The sequence below is a fragment of the Pleurodeles waltl genome, chromosome 6, assembly GCF_031143425.1.
Source record: "Pleurodeles waltl isolate 20211129_DDA chromosome 6, aPleWal1.hap1.20221129, whole genome shotgun sequence".
In the NCBI taxonomy this organism is placed as follows: domain Eukaryota; kingdom Metazoa; phylum Chordata; class Amphibia; order Caudata; family Salamandridae; genus Pleurodeles; species Pleurodeles waltl.
In genome coordinates this window covers 1,068,334,888-1,068,353,632 of record NC_090445.1, presented here as the reverse complement: position 1 = coordinate 1,068,353,632, position 18,745 = coordinate 1,068,334,888, and the positions used below count along the sequence as shown (strand labels likewise).

The window sequence follows — 18,745 nt, the reverse complement described above, 5'->3', positions numbered from 1 at the left end:
CCTTTTCTTGCCCTTAGATAGATTTGAATAAAGTGACTTCCTCATCTGGTAGGGGATTTTTAATTACCTCTAATCAATGTAGTTGATAAAAGTTGTCTGTTATTTGTTGTCGTAAAGCTTAATTTTCTGTTTGGGCTTCAGCTTTATCTTTTTGTAGGGAACTCATAGCTAACTATATCTCATTTAAGGCGTAAGCATTTGGATCCATGACACCCAGAAAGGGAGTCAGCAAAGGGCTTCCCAAACTATCAGACCTCTGAACTATTTATTATTTTTTCTAGAACAACCAATTGCAGAGCTAAAAGACAGTGATGATCTTACTGAAAGTTTTCAAATATGAAAATCTGAAATAGCCGTGAGTCAGAGTCCAAGTCTAAATTGGCGAGGTAGATGAGTCATTGTCAATGTTAGAAATTGGGTTTCTCGTTGGCAAAGGTATGCACTCTGTCCAAGCAGGGACCACAACCCTAGTCAGGGTGGGCTACATACACACCATAAATTAACCTGTGCTCACCCTCTTGTAGCTTGGCACAGAGCAGGCAGGCTTGACATAAGAGGCAGTGTGTCAATTATTTGTGCAGTACTGCAAACAGTAACACAGTGCCAGTGAAAGAAACACAAAAAGACTCCACAGCAGGATAGGAAAATAAATTATATTTTTATGGACAAAACAGGATGAAAACAACAAAAATCAAATAGGTAAAAATCGAGATATTAATTTTTAAAGAATAAACTTAGTTTTAGTGCTTAGAAGCATAAAGTGCCAACCGGGGCAATCTGTTCACACTAGGCCGGGTCGAATCTGAAATGTCAGGTCAACAATGATGGAGCGCATGTCGGATAAAGGGACCAGTGTGGAGTTCAAGTCAGCTTCCAGGGACCAGCCTTGGTCCGCTGAAACAGTGTCTTGGATCAGAGGTGCATTGATGTTAACATAATGTGAGGAGCAAGAGAGGCAATGCATAGGCATTGTCTCCAACGATGTGGGCAATGCATCAGCTCCAAGCCGAGCAAAGTTGGAGATATGTTGGGAATGGAGGTGATGTCGGCAATGTGGTGCTCTCGATCCTCGTAGCAGTGACGATGCGCTGGCATGGACGGTGATGCGGTGTTCTCATAGTGGCTGTGAGGCACTGGTGTTGATGGAGATGCACCAGTTCTGATTAGCGCAATGGTGTCAATGCACAGGTTCTGGCAATGGCAGCACTTTATACCCAATTCCAAGGGTGCAGGACTGGATTGGCACCAATTTGCAGGGCAAGACGTGCAGCAAGCAAAGTCCAGGTGCTGTTGCAGGAGGAAAAGAAGTCGTTGATGTCCCTGAGACGTCAGAAGAACATGAGGCAAGTCCTTTGAGTCACTCCGAGTTCAAGTGAGATGGGTCAAGTCCTTCCTCAGCACTGCAAAGGGCAGAAGGGCAGCTCAGCAGATAAGCAGTTCTACCAGAGAAGCAGTTCATAGTGGCAAACATTGTACCAGCACAGCATATTTCTTCCTGGCAGAGTTCTTCACAGGTCCAGTAGAGTACTGAGTTGGTAGAGTCAGAGGTCCAGTACGTATACCCAATTGTGCCTTTGAAGTGAAGGTGACTTCAAAGAAGGATCTTTAAAGTGCACAGAGGTCCTTTCTTCCTGCCCTTGCTCCAGAATCACTACAGGGGGTTATGCAAGCCTTTGTGTTGAAGGTAGACACTGCCTATTCAGGTGTAAGTGCCAACTCCTCTCTCTCATCCTGCCCAGGATGGGCCATCAGAATGTTGATGGCTCATCAGTCACACCTAAGCTCCCTTTGTGTGTGGCCTTCTAGAGGGAATGCACAGAGTCCAGCTGTCACCCAGCCCAGACGTGTATTGGAGACAGGCTCAGGCACACAGGGCTGGGAGCTGGAAAATGCCAACTTTCTAAAAGTGCTATTTTCAAAATTGTAGCATTAAAGAGGATTTCTTATTATAATTCCATAGATACCAAACTTGTGATATCTACTCCTCAATTAGGAATTACAGCTTGTTAGATGTAATAAGGGATCCCCAATGTTAATCTATGAGAGGGGTAGGCCTCACAGTATTGAAAAACAAGTTTTGGGTGGGTGGGAGAACCAGTACAGATAGTCTTGGGGACTCAGAGCGTGGGCATGGTGTGGTATGTAGGGCACTACGTTACCCTGTAGCCAGCTGCTGGAATTCTGGGAGTGTTATGTGTTGGAGATTCAGGCAGAGATAGTTATTTGTGGTGATTTTTTAATAGAATTGCCTTTGTACTTAACCTTCACATGACCTTTGCCGTTGTGTATTGATTAAGTGCGGTTTTAAAGACTTCCAATCCTCTTAGTTCAACATCCATGGTGAATGCGTTTCTGCCATCTTTACTACTGTGCCAGTGCAGATCTTTGATGCAATGAATATCTACATAATTGTCGTCAATCATTTTCTAAGTTTAAAGGTAAACTCATGGCTGGCAATAAAGTGGAATGCATACAGTTATGTGTGTTCCAGCAGAGTTGGTGTGCTGACTGTGAAGGCTTCACCTCAAGAAAATACGTGTAACCATCTGCATTCCAGCAATGCACATCAAAGTCGCCTCAGTGGATTGCCAACAGCAGACAACATGGACGTCAATTCACCAAAATGCCTGGGGCAGCGGAAGTGACATCACACACCATTTGACCTATACTTTCAGTCATTCACTTATAGATACAAGTGCATTCAAACATACACACTCTCCCTCTCTCACATAAACACATTCTCACCTGCAAGCACACAACATACATTTAAAAGCAGTTCCCACTTACCTTATCTGTCAGGAAGCGTCATAATCCAGTTAATTGTACTTAACTCTTTATTACACTTATACTGAATAGTACAATAATATAATATTACTCAATATCAATGTGATGCAAAATTGACAAAAAACAAATAAAGTGGGGTCCAACCAGTGTTCACTAGTAAGAGTTGGCCTGTGTTGCTGGCACCGCAAAGGGAGTGCCAGGAGTCGCAAAGGGCAAGCCAGGGGGTCGCAGCTGTGATCTCTGATTACCCCAAATGACTTCTATGCGAGGCAGGACGCAAATAAAGAGGAACGCATGTGTTCCACGCCTGGGCATCAATTCACCAAAATGCCAGGGGTAGCAGAAGTAGCCCTTTGACCTTCACTTTCATTCACAGACACATACCTACACTTGCACACAAATTAACACTTACACACACACTCTCGCTCACATAAACACACTCTCAACTGCAAGCACGCACACAACATGCATTTAAAAGTATTTTTACTTACCTCATCTGCCACTGAAGGGCATATTAAAATTTTTATTACCCAAATAGTGAATAATATTTTAATTGTCATTATTAGTGTAATAAAAAACCGACAGAAAAAGAAAGAGTGAGCCCCAAGTAACGTCCATAAGGATGAGCTGCCACTGTGCTCCTGGCACTGAATTTGCCACCTCTGAAGCCAGGGGTCACAGAGGTTAAGCCAGGGGTCCCAGCTGTGACCCCTAAATGACGTCCATGGTTCCATGCCTACATCAGATCAGTGGAAGGCATACAGCCGAGTGGAACGCAGCTAGTAGTTTGTTTCAATGGATTCTGGATACCAATATGGCTCACAATGATTCTGTGCCACTAAATATAATTTTTTGTGCATCACATCTCCTACACTACATTTGTTTACCACTAATTAATTACTGACTAATATATTTAGATTTCGTGACCCAAATGTATTTGGTCCAAGACAGTTGGCTGCATTATACCTATACAACAGGAAGATCTACCTGCATCCCTTTCTTCTGTTTTGTGGTCAACAAACACTATGGGGCATATTTATACTCTGTTTGCACCAAATTAGTGTCATTTTTTTGTACTCTAATTCGGTGCAAAACTAACTCCATATTTAAACTTTGGTGCTAGACCCCTCTAGCGCCAGATTTATGGAGATAAAGCCATTTTTTTAAAGTGGAGACCGACCTTGCCTTAATGAGATGCAAGGTAGGCGTTCCCATGCAAAAAATAACTCTATGGCTTTAACGCCATATTTAGGGGCATATTTATACTCTGCGGCATATTTATACTCTGTTTGCACCGAATTAGCGTCATTTTTTTTACTCTAATTCGGTGCAAATCTAACTCCATATTTATACTTTGGTGCTAGACCCGTCTAGCACCAAGGCCCTGATTTATACTTTTTTTGCGCCGCATTAATGTCATTTTTTGACGCAAAAGTGGTGCAAACTTACAAAATATTGGCCCTTATTTATACTTTTTGCTGCAAAACTGCACTAACTCAGTTTTGCACCAAAAAGTTTAGCACCGGCTTGCACCATTTCTGTGCACTAGCCGGGCACCATATTTATGGAATGGTGCAAGCCGATGCAAAGGGTAGGCTAGAGTAAAAAAAAATTACTTTAGTCGAGTGGGGCTGACAGTATAGAAGGAGAGGGTTTAGCACCAAAAAATGACTTTAGGCAGGTTAGAGTAAAAAAAAAAATGACTCTAACCAGATTAGCGTCATTTTATGGTCCTAAACCTAACATGCCACATGACTCCTGCCTTAGAAAAGGCAGGAGTTATGCCCACCACCCCAATGGCCATCACAGAGGACAGGGGTCCCCTGGGCATGGCCATTGCACCCTGTGCCATGTATGAGGGCCCATTTCAGGGCCTACTATGGCACTAATAAAAATTAAATGCAATCTTACCTGGGATGGGGTCCCCCATCCTCCACAGTCCCTCTGGTGTGGGTGGGGGTGCCCCTGGGGCCTGGGGAGGGCGCCTGTGGGCTTACGGAAATAGGCCCACAGGTCCCTTAACGCCTGCCCTGATCCAGGCTTTAAAAAATGGGGCAAAGCAAGCTTTGCCCCATTTTTTGACCCCTCCTCCCTCCCTTGCACCATTTTTGCATGGGAGTGTAAATATGGCGTTAAGGCCATAGAGCCATTTTTTGCACGGGAACGCCTACCTTGCATCCCATTAAGGCAAGGTAGGTTTCCACTTCCAAAAAATGACTTTAACTCCATAAATTTGGCGCTAGACGGGTCTAGCACCAAAGTATAAATATGGAGTTAGTTTTGCACTGAATTGGAGTTTTAAAAAAATGACTCTAATTCAGTGCAAACAGAGTATAAATATGCCCCTTAGCATCAAAATATGATGCTAATCTGGTCATAATCATTTATTTTGGCTCAAACCTGCCTAATGTCGGTTTTTTTTTAAAGCTAGCCTAACCTTTGCTCTGGCTTGCACCATTCCATAAATATGGTGCCCAGCTGGTGCTAAAAAATGGTGCAAGCCGGTGCAAAAATTTTTGGTGCAAAACTGCCTTAGTGCGGTTTTGCACCAAAAAGTATAAATAAGGCACTATATTCTTATTTTACATTATTTGAGACATGCAAGGCACAGGGACTCCTACAACTTTTACATTTGTATTCGGATTTGTTTTCCTTCTTTTGCCACAATTGTTTGCGATGGAGGAAGGTGATCTGGAAATCATGATGCAGAATATTCCTTCACCTCCATTTTTTATTTCATATCCTGTTGAACCTGTTTTAAATGGGAAAAATAAAAATGTTTTCCCAAACTGTGCAAGGACTTGTGGGGATCATTTAGGAGCAGAAAGAAAGTTAACACTATTAACTTAGTCTGGGTGTTAGATAATCTTCCGGACATTGGCCTTGAGAAAGCCTATTGTTAAAGTGAATATGGAAGTGATCTTAAAAAAAGAACTTGGTGTAAACTATCTACTCAGAATCACTACCACATTAGAGTGTACAAATACAGCGACCGGATTAAAATGTAGAGGATGACATCACTGCACTCAGGAAATTTGTATGTTCTTGTAATTTCGGAGAATTAGTTGAAGAGAGGATCAGAGACCATTTTGTTTCATGTTACAACAAGGAGATAATTTGTGGATTAAACATAAGCCTTCTATGAATGATGCAGAAGCTACTGCTAAGTGTGTTGAACACAAACTGTCCTGTGTGGCTAATCTGAAGAAACTGAACTGTGGAGAAAGTGACGTCAGTGCAGTAGAAGTTAAAAGTTCCAGAAAGATGCTGAGTTAATGTAAAGGCTATTCCTTTAGGTGTGGTATGTTTTGGGGATTTGGCATCAAACAAGGATTGCCTAACTTTAAAAGTTATTTGCAGACTTTTCGAAACATTGTAAATGTGGCAGCAAACCCCTTAGTGATGTGAAATAAGTCTGTGATGAGGTGGTTTTGATGGTGGGAGGTGATATGTATGAACAGCCCTCTGATATTGATTGGGTAAATTGTATTGATATAAATATATTGTTCGATTCATGTTCTAAATTGAATATAGTTTCTATACAGGTTTTTAAGTAACATTTTGAAAATTGTGTAGTTTGGCATAAAATGGATCTGAGGCCTGGGGTTATGGAGGGCAACCGTTAAGGATGGTGGGTTCTTTTCGTGGCATTTGTGAGAGGGTAAATACAATGTAGCAGTGAAGTGGAATAATATTTTCGAGTACCCGCATCAGAAGGATATAGGTGTTTATCTGGATCCCATGGCTAAACTGTAACTTTGTGTGCATCCGAGATTTCTAAGCTTGTTATCCACAGCCTTTCAGTGATAAGCTGGGTGCTTTCAGAAATCTGTTCGTAAAATCAAGTTGAAAAAATATGCTGCTGCAGTAATATCTGCGTACTGGAGAATTCCCTTAAATGTACAGAAGGAGGCAAGTGCTGAGATTAAAAACGTGTGTGATAATGGTGTAATGGAACTTGTTAAGGGTATGCAGTGTTTGGTGCCCGTGGTGCTTATGGGGAGTCAGGTTGTGTATTGACTGGCAATGAATTTAAGAAAAAGGGTTATTCCTGCTAAGTTTCCTTTGCCAAATTTGACTGAATTGTTATTGACTATTACTGACACAGGGTTCACTCCTTGTGTCAGCTTATGACCAAATGAAATTATGTGAAGAGTTGCAGAAATCTTACAGTTTCCATAACAGCTTTGGTTTCTTATGATTTCCATAAAATCCTGTTTGATTTGGTGACTGTGGAATGGGAATTTCAGAGAGTGATGAGCATGTTACCAAAAGATTGTGTTGGGTTAAAGCGATGTGATATGGTATGAGTGAATTGGTCCGTTAGCATTAATTGTTAATACTTTGTTCATTTTTGATTGTTAGAAGTGGGTTAGTTAATATGGGGAATATGGGATGTATTTTATTCTTGTTTTTACTGTTATTTTACTTATGATTGTTATCCAGTTCTTGTTATAGTTTGTTATAGTCTTATGTGTTCAAAGAAATATGGTGCTGAAATTCTGCATTTCATTTTGTTTTGTTTTGTTTGTATAAAGGGAAGATGTATGGTATCTTGGCACTGAACTGCACTGAAAATGTTATGTTCTGGAGATTTAAAGTAAAGACGGGTACTGGTGGTTGCTGAATGACGTTAAATAAACTGACCTCACGCTTACCCTTTAGCGGATACCGTAGCTTAATTTACATATGGCATTTATTGGGTCCATCATGGAATAACAGTGGAGCGACTGGAGTAAATGCTCCAAACTGTCCACTAAAATAGTCACAGGAGAGCGACAGAGAGGGACAAAGGGTCCACTGGACACAGTCATCTATCATAAATGATACAAATAGTATGTCAAGGAGCAGCCTATAGCTAGGGAGACACAGTGAACGAAAGTGATGTGGAGTGAGGGATACATGTACCTTGAGGTTGGTCAAGCTGGTGAGTTATCCAGGTTACCACTGGGGATGGATAGTGTGAAGCAAGAGCAGGAAAATGTGGCTGCTATGTTTGAGAATGTTAAAAGGTAGTGGGGGGGCTGAGTAACAAGGTTGTGTCGAATGAAGAATTTTTCTGAGAAATGAAGAAAAATGAAGATATGAATATTATTAAGAAATGTTTAGAAAGGGATTGGCCTGAGAAGGGTATTTGCAGGAGAATGCCAGAGTTATGGTGAGGTGAAAGAAGAGCTGATGGTATTTGGTAATATTATTATGTCACGTGATAAAACTGTTCTGCCATCTAGTTTGATTGCAGGGATCAGAAAAAGATGTCATGAAGCATTGTGGTGGATATCTGCCACTGCCAAGGCTAGCAGAGTTACTGGGAAACCGGCCTAGCTAACTGTTAGACCGCGGAGGAAGTATGTCACTGATATCCTGGGGTCTGTTTTCAGTGCAAAATTCCTTAACAATCATACTTGTGGATTAGTATACCATGGGTCCAGAGATTAGAATTATTGGTAGTTTGACAACCGAAATTATGCTAAATTTTCTAGAGGATATATTCTGTTCAGAAGGAATTTTGGAGCAGCTGATTTCAGATAAGAGTGCAATTCAATTCAGAGAAAATTTAGAATTTCCTTGCGAATATTGAAGTTAAACTTTTAAGGGTGGCTTTGCTTTGTACAATTCGTGGGCCAATGGGCAGGTCGCAATATTAAAAAGTCATTAAGGAATCTATACAGTTGACACTGAAATCATGCTGGTGCTGGTCGAAATACTTGAAAGCAACACTGTCATAAAGGATTACATCTAGCGCAATTAGTGGGAAATTTGCCGTTGAACTGTTGAGGGGTCATAAACCCACTAATAGGTTGGTGCCTTAGAGTTTGATTTAGCCATAGGAGGCAAAAGGAAAGTTGGGGGGTGATGTTGAAAGGAGGGAATAAGACAAGAAGTACGGAAACAAATTGATGATTACTTAAATAAAAGAAAGGGTGATGTGTGTGGCAAATGGCTGAAGATATGAGTGGACCAAAAGTTCATGATTAAGAAACTGGGTTGGTGAGGAAGGGTTTGCATGTTGGTCCAGTCTGCATATAGTGAGAGTTGTGAGGTCTATTATAGAGATGGAGGATGGTAAAATTAGTAAAGTGGCAGAGAATTTTGTGGTGGGAGATGATAGTATTTTTAAGGATGTAGGGGTAAATAGCACGGTAGCTTTGACAGAAGAATTGCTGCCTGATTGTGCTTTGTTAAGACCAATGAGGCTTTCAACCAGAGTTTTGAATTCTGCAGAAAAGTTGGGATTTTCTGATGGAGGTATGTCATTTTATTTTGAATTAGTTTTTGGGAGGGGAATCATAATATTCTTTTATTTTGCTGTGTTGGAAGGGAGATTGTAGTATGCGTACTTGGAGAGTGTAAGGAATGGATGAATGGAGCATAGAAAGATGTGAGGTGGGGTAGAAGTAGAATGTGGCAAAAGGAGTTGTTTGAAAAGGGGCAGTTGGTGCTGAGCGCCTACTGGATGTTTACCATATTTGGGGGCTGCTCCAGTTATGATTATACCTTAAATACAGACTCCCAGAATCCTTGATTTCAGAGTTTCCTTGTTTGACACCCATCTTAACGACTATCATCCTACACTATAGGGACCCACCACCCCACCTATGAACTAGAACTCTATTTTAGGACCTAAGCTCACTGTTCAACGCCCTCTTGTTCTCCAGCAACTTTGGTACAATACAAATACCACTGCCTACATACATTCTATGGGCCTCTTTTAAGAGCTCGTGGACAGGATACATGGTCACAAACATAATGATATAGCCTGTCCGCCAAACCCTCATTCTCCCCGATCAATTCTGAGACAGACAGACAGACAGACAGACTATTAGTTTTCTGACTGTGATGCCCCCACTCCCTCTGCTATCAGAAAACGTACGCCATTTGTCAAATGAAGTAGAGTCCATTTGAGTAAGGGCACCTGACCGCCCAACTTAAGCAGATGGCCTGATGTCTGTGGTTTTTTGTTTGTTTGTCACTGCTAAAAAAATGCTGTGGTAATAGAAAGTAAAAAAAATAATTACCCACACGTCCAGGGAGAAATCTCTCAAGACGAAGGCTCATCAGTTTTTGCTTTTCAGAAACAAACTCCCACTTTGGGAGTTTAAGTCTGAAAATCAAAAAGGGTTGTTAAACTGTTGCTTCATAAATGGTGACCATCCACAAAATATGTTGTTCCTTCAGAGGAACCACTGTAATATGGTTGCCCCTCTGAAGGCACAGAAATCACTGCTGACTGCCGGTGATCTCCAAATATTACAATCTTCCACCATCCTGATGGACAGAGTAAATACTGTCAGACTTTCAGCCAGGCCTTTAGTCTCCACGCTTACAAAGAGAGTGCATGGGAAAAGCTCGACATAATACAGAACCTGCTGTGTGTGCTCAAAGAATATTTTAAAAAAGCAAGCTTCCGTAACTGCAAATGACAAGAGCAGCTAAACAGTGATGCGAAGGAACTAACACAAGTGAAGTGGAATCAGTTGACTCCCGCTCATTGGTCGGCACACTGTCCTCCAGTTTTCTTCACTGGGTGACTCAAGTGGCCATGTGAACATTTTAGAGAATAACTGATGCTTGGAACAAGTGCAACTCCACATCTGGTACCCAAGGGTGTAAATAAAACTTTCAAAACCAGTATCTTGAAAACAATTAGAAATGGTCAGGTTATTGTGATGGTAAAGGCCCCCAAAGATCCGAGGGCACCCACTAGGCAACATGACCTCACTAGTTTATGGTGAGACTAAAACTTGTAATCATAACACAAAAACCTAAGGTGAAGTATCCAATGTCCCAAGTACAGCACGTCTTCGCCCATGCAACAGAAAGGACACAAAGGACCTGGGATTAAAGGGAGGAATCCTACTGGACTGTTCTGGGAGTAGTTGAAACAGGTTAACTGAGAAGTCAAAAGGGATTTAAGAACCTTTCCAGGTCCCACTCCAGTCTATCACTAGGTTAATGCCCCAGGGGCATACTACCAGGGCATGTGAACAAGAACAGTGCTAGTCACAGGCAGATACAGTCCTTCAGTATTTCAGGCTCACACCTAACCACTTTGTGATGTGATTAGAAATCAGGTTCATTCTAAGTTAGCTGTGTCATGGAATTCCATCTCTTTTTCTCATAAGCAGCAAGCAGCAGTTGTGATGTTATCCTGTAGTCCCTAGCTTAGTCTCAGATGCTAGGGAATCAGAATCAGAGTCCAGGCATGGTATCTTTCCTCAGCTGGTGCTGCACGACATACTTCTTAAATTCAACACCAGCAAAAGTAATTGGACTGCTTAGCGTACTTATCTGAAACTGGGGGCATTGATGGAAAGCCAGTGTCCAATATGGCAATGCGCATCCAAATGAGTAGATTACTAATGTACACCAATGTTTGCTTTCATATTGGAAGGAAGAAAAACAGACCTGATCCAACCTTTAGAATAAAATGTGAATTTGCTCTCATGACCACCTTATCCATATGGGTTTGTTAGTATGGTTTCTGTAGTGTTAGCGTTACAGCTAACTCTACATAAGAAACTTTAAAGCTTATTTGTAAATGGAATCAAATGGTAATGTCATTAAAATCAAGGCACACACTGTCCAAGAAATTGCTTTTTTTAGGACCCAAACAATGACGCAGCCATTGGTTCTGTGGTTGGTATCAAGGAAGTAACCAGAAAAGTAAACTTCCATCCACTTGAACCATACCTCTAATCACACCGGGAAAAGAGGGGAGCAAATCCAACCAACCTTAAGAGAGTTACTTTTCACCTTTGATATTTCATTCATCCATCCTTTCATATACAAATATATTACAGATGCACCCATCAATATGTCCATGTATCCAGCTATCAGTCATTTCACTGGTCACTCCTTTCACTCGACTCTCCATGTCCATCTAACGTTCTTCCCATTCATTCATTCTTTAACATATCAATATTTCACTGTTCCAGTCCTCTTTTCCATTCATTCTTTCACCCTTAATTTCACTATTCTATCCTACCTTTTGACCTTCTCTTTATTATATACTTTATTGTTTCCTTCCTTTCTGTATTCTACCTACCCACTTATTTTTTCTTACATTTCTCTCATGCTCACTTTTTCTATTTGCCCTTCTCTTAGTGTTTTCCACTGTTTTCATCATTACTCACTCTCTATTTTCTTTGCCTGTCATCCCACCTACCACTCCCTCCTGACATTTTGCAGACATAAATGGACCTTAAACAACTAACTAATGTTTAGTGGGTCCCAGCTTCCAAAAGGTCTTGACCTGGAATCAGCCTCTCCATCCCTTCCATGAATTCACTTGAACTCTTGTCCAAGCCTGCTAATATACCCGATTCATGCGGGATAGTTCCCACTTTTATAAAAAATGTCTTTATTTTGGTTGCCTCCCGGCTGAATGTCCCTCTGCTTCAATAGAAGTCAGTGGGGAAAACATGCTCCCCATTATTTTTTTTAATTCCCACTTTCCTCTTCTAAAATATTGGCATGCATGCTTGTACTTCAGACACCAATCTGAAATAGCTGAGAACCAAAGAAGTATCACCTGACTTTTCGACATTATTATTTGCAAAAATTCCAAACTTTTCGAGTTTTCCCGGAAATCACCGATAGTTTCCGATTCTCACAGTCTCTTTCCGCCCCCTTTTTCCCTCCTTCCGAGTACTTCCGAAGTTGCCCGGAGATTGCCGAGAGTCCGTCCGCCGGACTGCTGGAGGCGGCTGCAGCGCCATGTTGGATGCTCTGCTCCCACAGTGAGAAATTCCGCGGCACCCCCGAGTGCCCCCCCCCCCAAACCGGAACTCGCACCCGTGACCCCGGGGAGGGGGAGAGTCCCCCTCCGATCCCGGGCCCGTCAGAGCCAACTCCCTCCTGGGCACACACTACACCCCGTGCCCCTGTTGCCAGGGAGACCCCCTTATCCCTCTACCTAACATCGGTGGCGGCCCGGGGGAGGCCGGACCAGTGAGCGGGGTGCACCGGCTCCCCCTCCCCCGGTGTGCCTCCCCCGGCCCCGGGAGGGGCAGCCCCCCCGCCCCCTGCCCGCAATGAGTTTACCGCAGAAGCCGGCTTTAAAGGCGGGAGCCGGGCCTGGGCTACCGGCACCAGCAGCAGTGCCCCCACAGCACCAGGCCGGTGCGCCGCCACCTGTGGCCCTGCCGGGGCTGAGAGCCCTGCCTGGAGGGCAGTATCCTTCATTTAGATGGGTGGGTGTCAGGAGCCTACGCTGGCGGTCCAGCTAAGCAGACAAGGCAGTAAAGTATTGCACATGGGGGCATTATCTAACACTGTGGGAGGAGTGGAGGGCTTTTTCGTTGAGGGTTATTTTTCTGCCAAGAGGGTGGGATGGAAGGGGCAGTAGCCTTCATCAACAGAAAGAGGTGCTCCGGGGAAGGGTGAGGGATTGTGAGAGCTCTCCAGTGAGGGGATGGTAGTAGAAGTCTTCCTAGAAGTGTGAGGTGGTGCTGTTAGCTATATGAAGGGGTAGCAACCTTTACTGAGAGGCGTTAAGCAGCCTTGATTAATGGAGCGACGTGCTTGAAGTGAAAGAGGGAGCAATATGTTCCTGTAAGATATGTTGTGTTTCGTTGTTGGATCTTTGAGCATAACCCACAAGGTCAAGCTAATTTGAAGTCTAGCATCAACACCTTCGTGAGTTCCTTTTGGGAGCTTAGGGCGCCCACCAACACAGGAAACAGCAGCAGAGCCCCGCACTGACGTCGTTGTGGGTATAGGCTTGCTAAATGCGATTGCAGTTTACAGCACAGTTTGCTATGTAGAGTGAGCTGAGCCATATTAGTTTGATATGTCTCTCTAGGGATTGTGGAAGAGTTCACACCACCCCTAACCATGGGGACTTATTTACAGGTGAGGTTCTAGGTTCTCCCTGGTTGGGTTGGCTGCCTGTTCTGGGTCACCCAGCAAACCTATTCAATTATCGTCTCATCTTCAGATTTCAATACATTATGCTTTTTGGAGGCAGGTAAGTTGCCTTTGTAGTGCTTCAATAAATTAATAGCGAACATTCAAGTGGCTATTTTTATTCATTGGGACATGTCCTGCTTTTGCAATGCATGTGAAATGGGTCGAACCTGTTGGGACTCTATACGTTGCCCGTGAACACCGCCTTGGACCCGAGCAACTAAAGTGTGCAGAGTTACTTAGTTTTCTACTCTCGTGGTCAGATGCGGCGAACTGTTTCGTATGTTTAGTTTATGAAAGTGATAGAAATGATATATGAAGTGCTGTGTTTGAAGTTCTTGAAGAGAACAGTGGACTCGTGGCCCTGTGATATCAGTTGATGCCTTTAGGCAAGATTGAGGTACATTGGCCGAATTCGCGACACAAAAATAGGAGGGGAGCTGTAGGTCGGAATTTATGCTTATGCAGAATTGTTTCGTGTTAAACGGCGCATAGAAGAGTGTGTTGCATTGCGAGATTTAGGTGCATTGGCAGAAATTTACATGGCGCACCAATAGCAATGACTTAGGCCAGTCAAAACTGACTTTCACTGGGCCCGCTATCCCTACTGGAACACTAGCAAGTTGATGCAGGGTGTTAGTGTACTGTATGAATTATATGAGGCGCGCCCTTAAGTGTATGTGGGTAGCAGTCCCACTAAGATGCGATCGACAGGATTAAGGTACATTGATAGAACCGTGTTTTCCAGTGCTAGATTTTATGTGAGCACTGATGATAATGCAATGCACTGTGTGTGGTCCTATTACTGGAGTAGGGAGTGATGCTGAAAACAAGGATGAGACATATGGTACATTTTATTTAGAACAAGCTAGCTAGTGTTATTCATACTTTGCTGTTATTTTCAGATTCCTATCGTTTGGTTGGTTGTTTTATTCAAAGCGTATGTGGTGAAAATGAACCTCCAGCGCCCCCCTCGATACCCTACCCCCGCCGTTGCTTCTTGCAGATTCCAGCAGTGACCGTGTTGTGGGCCGCACCACTCTGAGTCAGAGGGACTGGGGAGGGTTTTAAAGGGAAACGAAAGATAAGCAGTGCAGCAGCTGCGCTGTGTCGTGTAAACAGAGTTAGGTCACGAGGTTTCCCGCGTCAGACTGTACTTTCACTTTTAGGCATGGTAACCTGGTCACTTTCTGGATACTGGGCTGTTTACAAGTTGCTTCAATTGTAAATGCGAAATACTTTTTTGATAACTTCTTTGAACTATTGCGCACTTCTGTTTTAAAATCAATTATATTTTGCAGTTTGTGTATTTTAGTTTGGGATTTCTTCGCTAAGGTGCATTGGAAGCATTCGCTGTAGGAGTCTAATTATTGCACTGAGGGCGTGTAGGGGTTGGATGCCATGGTTCTAGATTGGGGTTTCCTGCACTGCTAGGTGTGGGATCTCTTGTAATGCGGATCGAGTAAAGCATTGTAGGTTAGAGGCTTGAACTAGATAGCCTGGTATATCTGCATTTAGGAAGGATTTTTCTAGTGCAGCGTGTAAGGTCCCCCTACTGTATTGTGCAGGAGGGTAATTTTAATTTGGTTTGTATGAGGTATTTTGCTTTAAAGTATTTACGTTTTGGTGTATCATGTGAACATCTTGTTTTGATTGTTATTATTCGTACTGCAGATTATGCACGCAGAGCCCATTTTATAAACCATAAGTCTCATCGAACACAGGATTACACACACCATAACACCGGGTAACACTGTGTATAAGTAAACTGAGCATTGGGTGTGCTGTTGTGTGACTATTTTAAGGTTTCATCCTATCACCATTGTAGGGTGAACAATACATTTCTATTCTCCTTGTATTGACTCCGTTTTATATGAAATATAGAAGTGCAGGTACTCACTATTTAATGTGCCTGCTTGCTCCTGAGTCGTATTGGTACCCTCCCATTAAATTTATTGCAGCAGTTCTGAGAAGTGCAGGCACTCTCTTTCAAATTAGAGACGTGCAGGTACTCGATACCGGACGCCACCGTTGCGTGGCCCGTTTAAAATACTGGTCAGTGCTCAACCTTCACAGGACACAGTGGCCACAACAGAGTTGTAGGAATGGCTCAAGACTTAGGGCCTGGTTGCAACTTTGGCGGAAGAGGTTAATCCTTCCCAAATGTGACGGATATCCGGCCACCATATTACGAGTTCTATAGGATATAATGGACTTGTGATACGGCGGGCGGGATATCTGTCACGTTTGGGATGGATTAACCCCCTCTGCCAAAGTTGGAATCAGACCCTTAGTATTCATTTCAGATCATTATTTGATGCCTCCTCCTATAGTCTGTGGGGAAATCCGGTAGCATATGCTGCAAAGAATAATCAATAGCTCACATTTAACATAGAAATTAAGTTAAATGGAATAGCTGATTGTCTTGGTGGTTACTATATATGTTGCAGTTTACAGAGAATATTTTTATTTTGGAATTAACATTTAAATAACAGGTACTTTCTGTAGAGTAGTGCAGTGCAAAGAATCTATTGGGTGCTAGAGTGTAAAAATCACTATTTGAAGGTAGAGTCAGCCTGCTCTTGCAATACTGATAAACTGTTGACTTGCTTTTTTATTTTTTGGTAATTTGATTAGAATTGCATATATTTTAGGTGAACTTTCAAAGTCAGAATAAGAAATTCTGTTACCTGGATGTGGTGGCATAATTGAACTTGTTTTGAAAAAGTCCACACCAGAAATCTATTGTCCTCTAACCGTGGGATTCATAGATCGTTTCTTTGGTAGCAGAACTGATATTAACTGATTACTTTTTATGGTTCTCTATAATAGCCTTTATTTTGACAATTGACATCCTGAAATCTTAATCTTCAAGCAAGATGTCTGTCACTGAGTGTGAATGACGAGTGATGACCGCTGTCTGAATATTTAATACCATTTTTGAAACAAACAAAAACATCTTTACTTGATTCTTACCCCCACCACATCCATCCCCCCAAAATGTCCTAACACTGTGATCTTACAACAGCTTCCGTATTTGGTCTTCAGAAGTATTTGTTTCCCAGAAGTATATTTTAAATTTGAGTGGCACTGTTAGGAATATTGTTTTATTTTGTTGTCATTGATGCAGTTTCATTCAAGGGGACCAAGTTCACAAAATTACTGGTGTGGTCTCGGGTCAACTGACACAATTTTGAATATAAATAGGAAAGAATTGGATTTAAGGTGGGAACACAGTGACAAACCCCTTGTGGCATGAATGGCCCCTTTGCACACACAACCTGCCCTCTAAACACTTGCTGCTTGTCTGTTCCCTGCTGGGATAACTTACTGTGCTGATCTGATATGCACATTTAAACCTTTTCTGTGAGGCTGGAATGTGTACCTGCTATGAGTAGTCCATGATACGAAAAAGATGTACAACAATTATTGCAAAGCCAATAGGTTTTGATTTTTTGAAATTACTGGTTTTATCACTGCATTTTGCAGATGCTGTGTAAAATTATTTTTGTGAGAAAATAACAAATAAGGATTACTTATAAGTTATTACATTAATATACACGTGGTTTAATTAAAAAGGACTGGCTGGTATGGATGCATTTGTGCAACCAGAGGAGACATAAACCAGGACCCAGGAAGTGCTTGAACATTGTTTATTGGATTCTGGAGGCCAATGAACCTCACCCTTATTTGTCCATGGGTTGCATTACATGTTTGTGAAAACAGGATAGCAGTTTGTGAAGCCAATCCGGAGGGCTTCCAAGAGGTTCTTGTGCCACAAGAATTTGTTCTTGACAAACCTGATATTTGAGAGTTAAGATTCAATTCTCAGACCAAATAAATGTCATAAGTCACAAAACTTAATGATCAGTAAAATTAATAAACCTTATGAGACCTTTGGCTTGATCCGATATTAGACTTACCATGCCACCGGTTTAATTATCTGTTGTCCTTTTAACATGGAAGGTCACTTATACTTTGAATTCCTTCTTGTTCTGGTACGTAGACCTTATATGTTCTTTAATGTTTTCATGATTTAAAAATGACACTGCCCTAACAGTGGCTAGATCTATTTTAGACTACTTAAAGAGATTTTCCTTATCGCCTCCCTGTGAAATGGATTAGCGTGAGTTGAGGCAGGATATGTATTGATTATGTGATACCCGAGATCCTTGGTCACTACTCCAACAATTTTTTTATTTTTCTCCCACATACTTCCCACCCTGTACCTGACTATCGCCATATCCACCCAAAATAGTGTCTTTTACACCCTTGGAAAACCTAGAAATCCTCCCTCCCTGGCGAACCCTCCCTTTATCCAAAATGGTACATAATTATACCCCTTTGGTGCCCACCTCTCTGATGCAGCTAATACTGTGATTAAATCTGCTTTATCAAACTCTCAATCTCTTGAGGGTCTCTGAAGTTAAACCTTTTATTGTTACACATTACCATATTACTCTAAGAGTAGCTGAAAACTTCAGTTGTGGAGTTTCTCCTAATGCCCTCAATTGCTGTATATAGCTCCCATTGCCGGGCTAAGGTAGCCTTGGAGATATCGGATCTTATTCGGAACTGCTATTCCCCCTCTTTAAAGATTTTTGTGTTTAGGCCCTCTGTAAGAATCCGCTCCTTCACTGCGTAAGAGCAAAAATCTATCAAAGTTTTCCTAGGCTTTTCTCTGCTAGGGTTGCTTCTGAAGGAATCCGATGTATTCTCTGAAACTCAGATTTAAGGTCCAATGAGGTGGCCGCAGGAATGTGAGACTTAAGTTTATAATAAAACCCTTGGCATCCCTGCCCTCTGCTCCCTCTGAGAAATTCAGAAATCTTAAATTGTCCCACCTAGAGTTGTTCTCCAACACTTCTAGTTTAACCTGCACCTCCTTATCTCCCAGTTTCAAGGTGTGAATCTGCTTGTGGTTATCTTCGATCTACTTCTTCAATGCCCCTACAGAAGCCTCCGTTGCTCTTAACCTCTCAGAGAGCTCTATAAACCTTTTATCCAGACTGCCACAAGTCCCTTGAATCTTTGCCTGATTACGCTCAGA

At 42.2% G+C, this 18,745-nt stretch overlaps 1 protein-coding gene across 9 annotated transcripts in view; it reads left to right on the top strand.

Moving 5' to 3' along the window:
* The first annotated feature begins 12,463 nt into the window (after positions 1-12,463).
* EIF4G3 (eukaryotic translation initiation factor 4 gamma 3) overlaps positions 12,464-18,745 on the top strand; it is a 906,783-nt gene continuing 900,501 nt past the window's right edge. For 7 of the 9 annotated variants that reach the window (XM_069240071.1, XM_069240069.1, XM_069240067.1 and 4 more), the window contains exon 1: positions 12,476-12,961. In XM_069240071.1, coding sequence (XP_069096172.1) covers positions 12,822-12,961 — 140 coding nt within the window. In that variant the 5' untranslated portion in view covers positions 12,476-12,821. Of the gene's footprint in view, positions 12,962-18,745 lie in introns of all 9 variants that reach the window. The other 2 variants (XM_069240075.1, XM_069240074.1) reach the window with 2 other exon arrangements.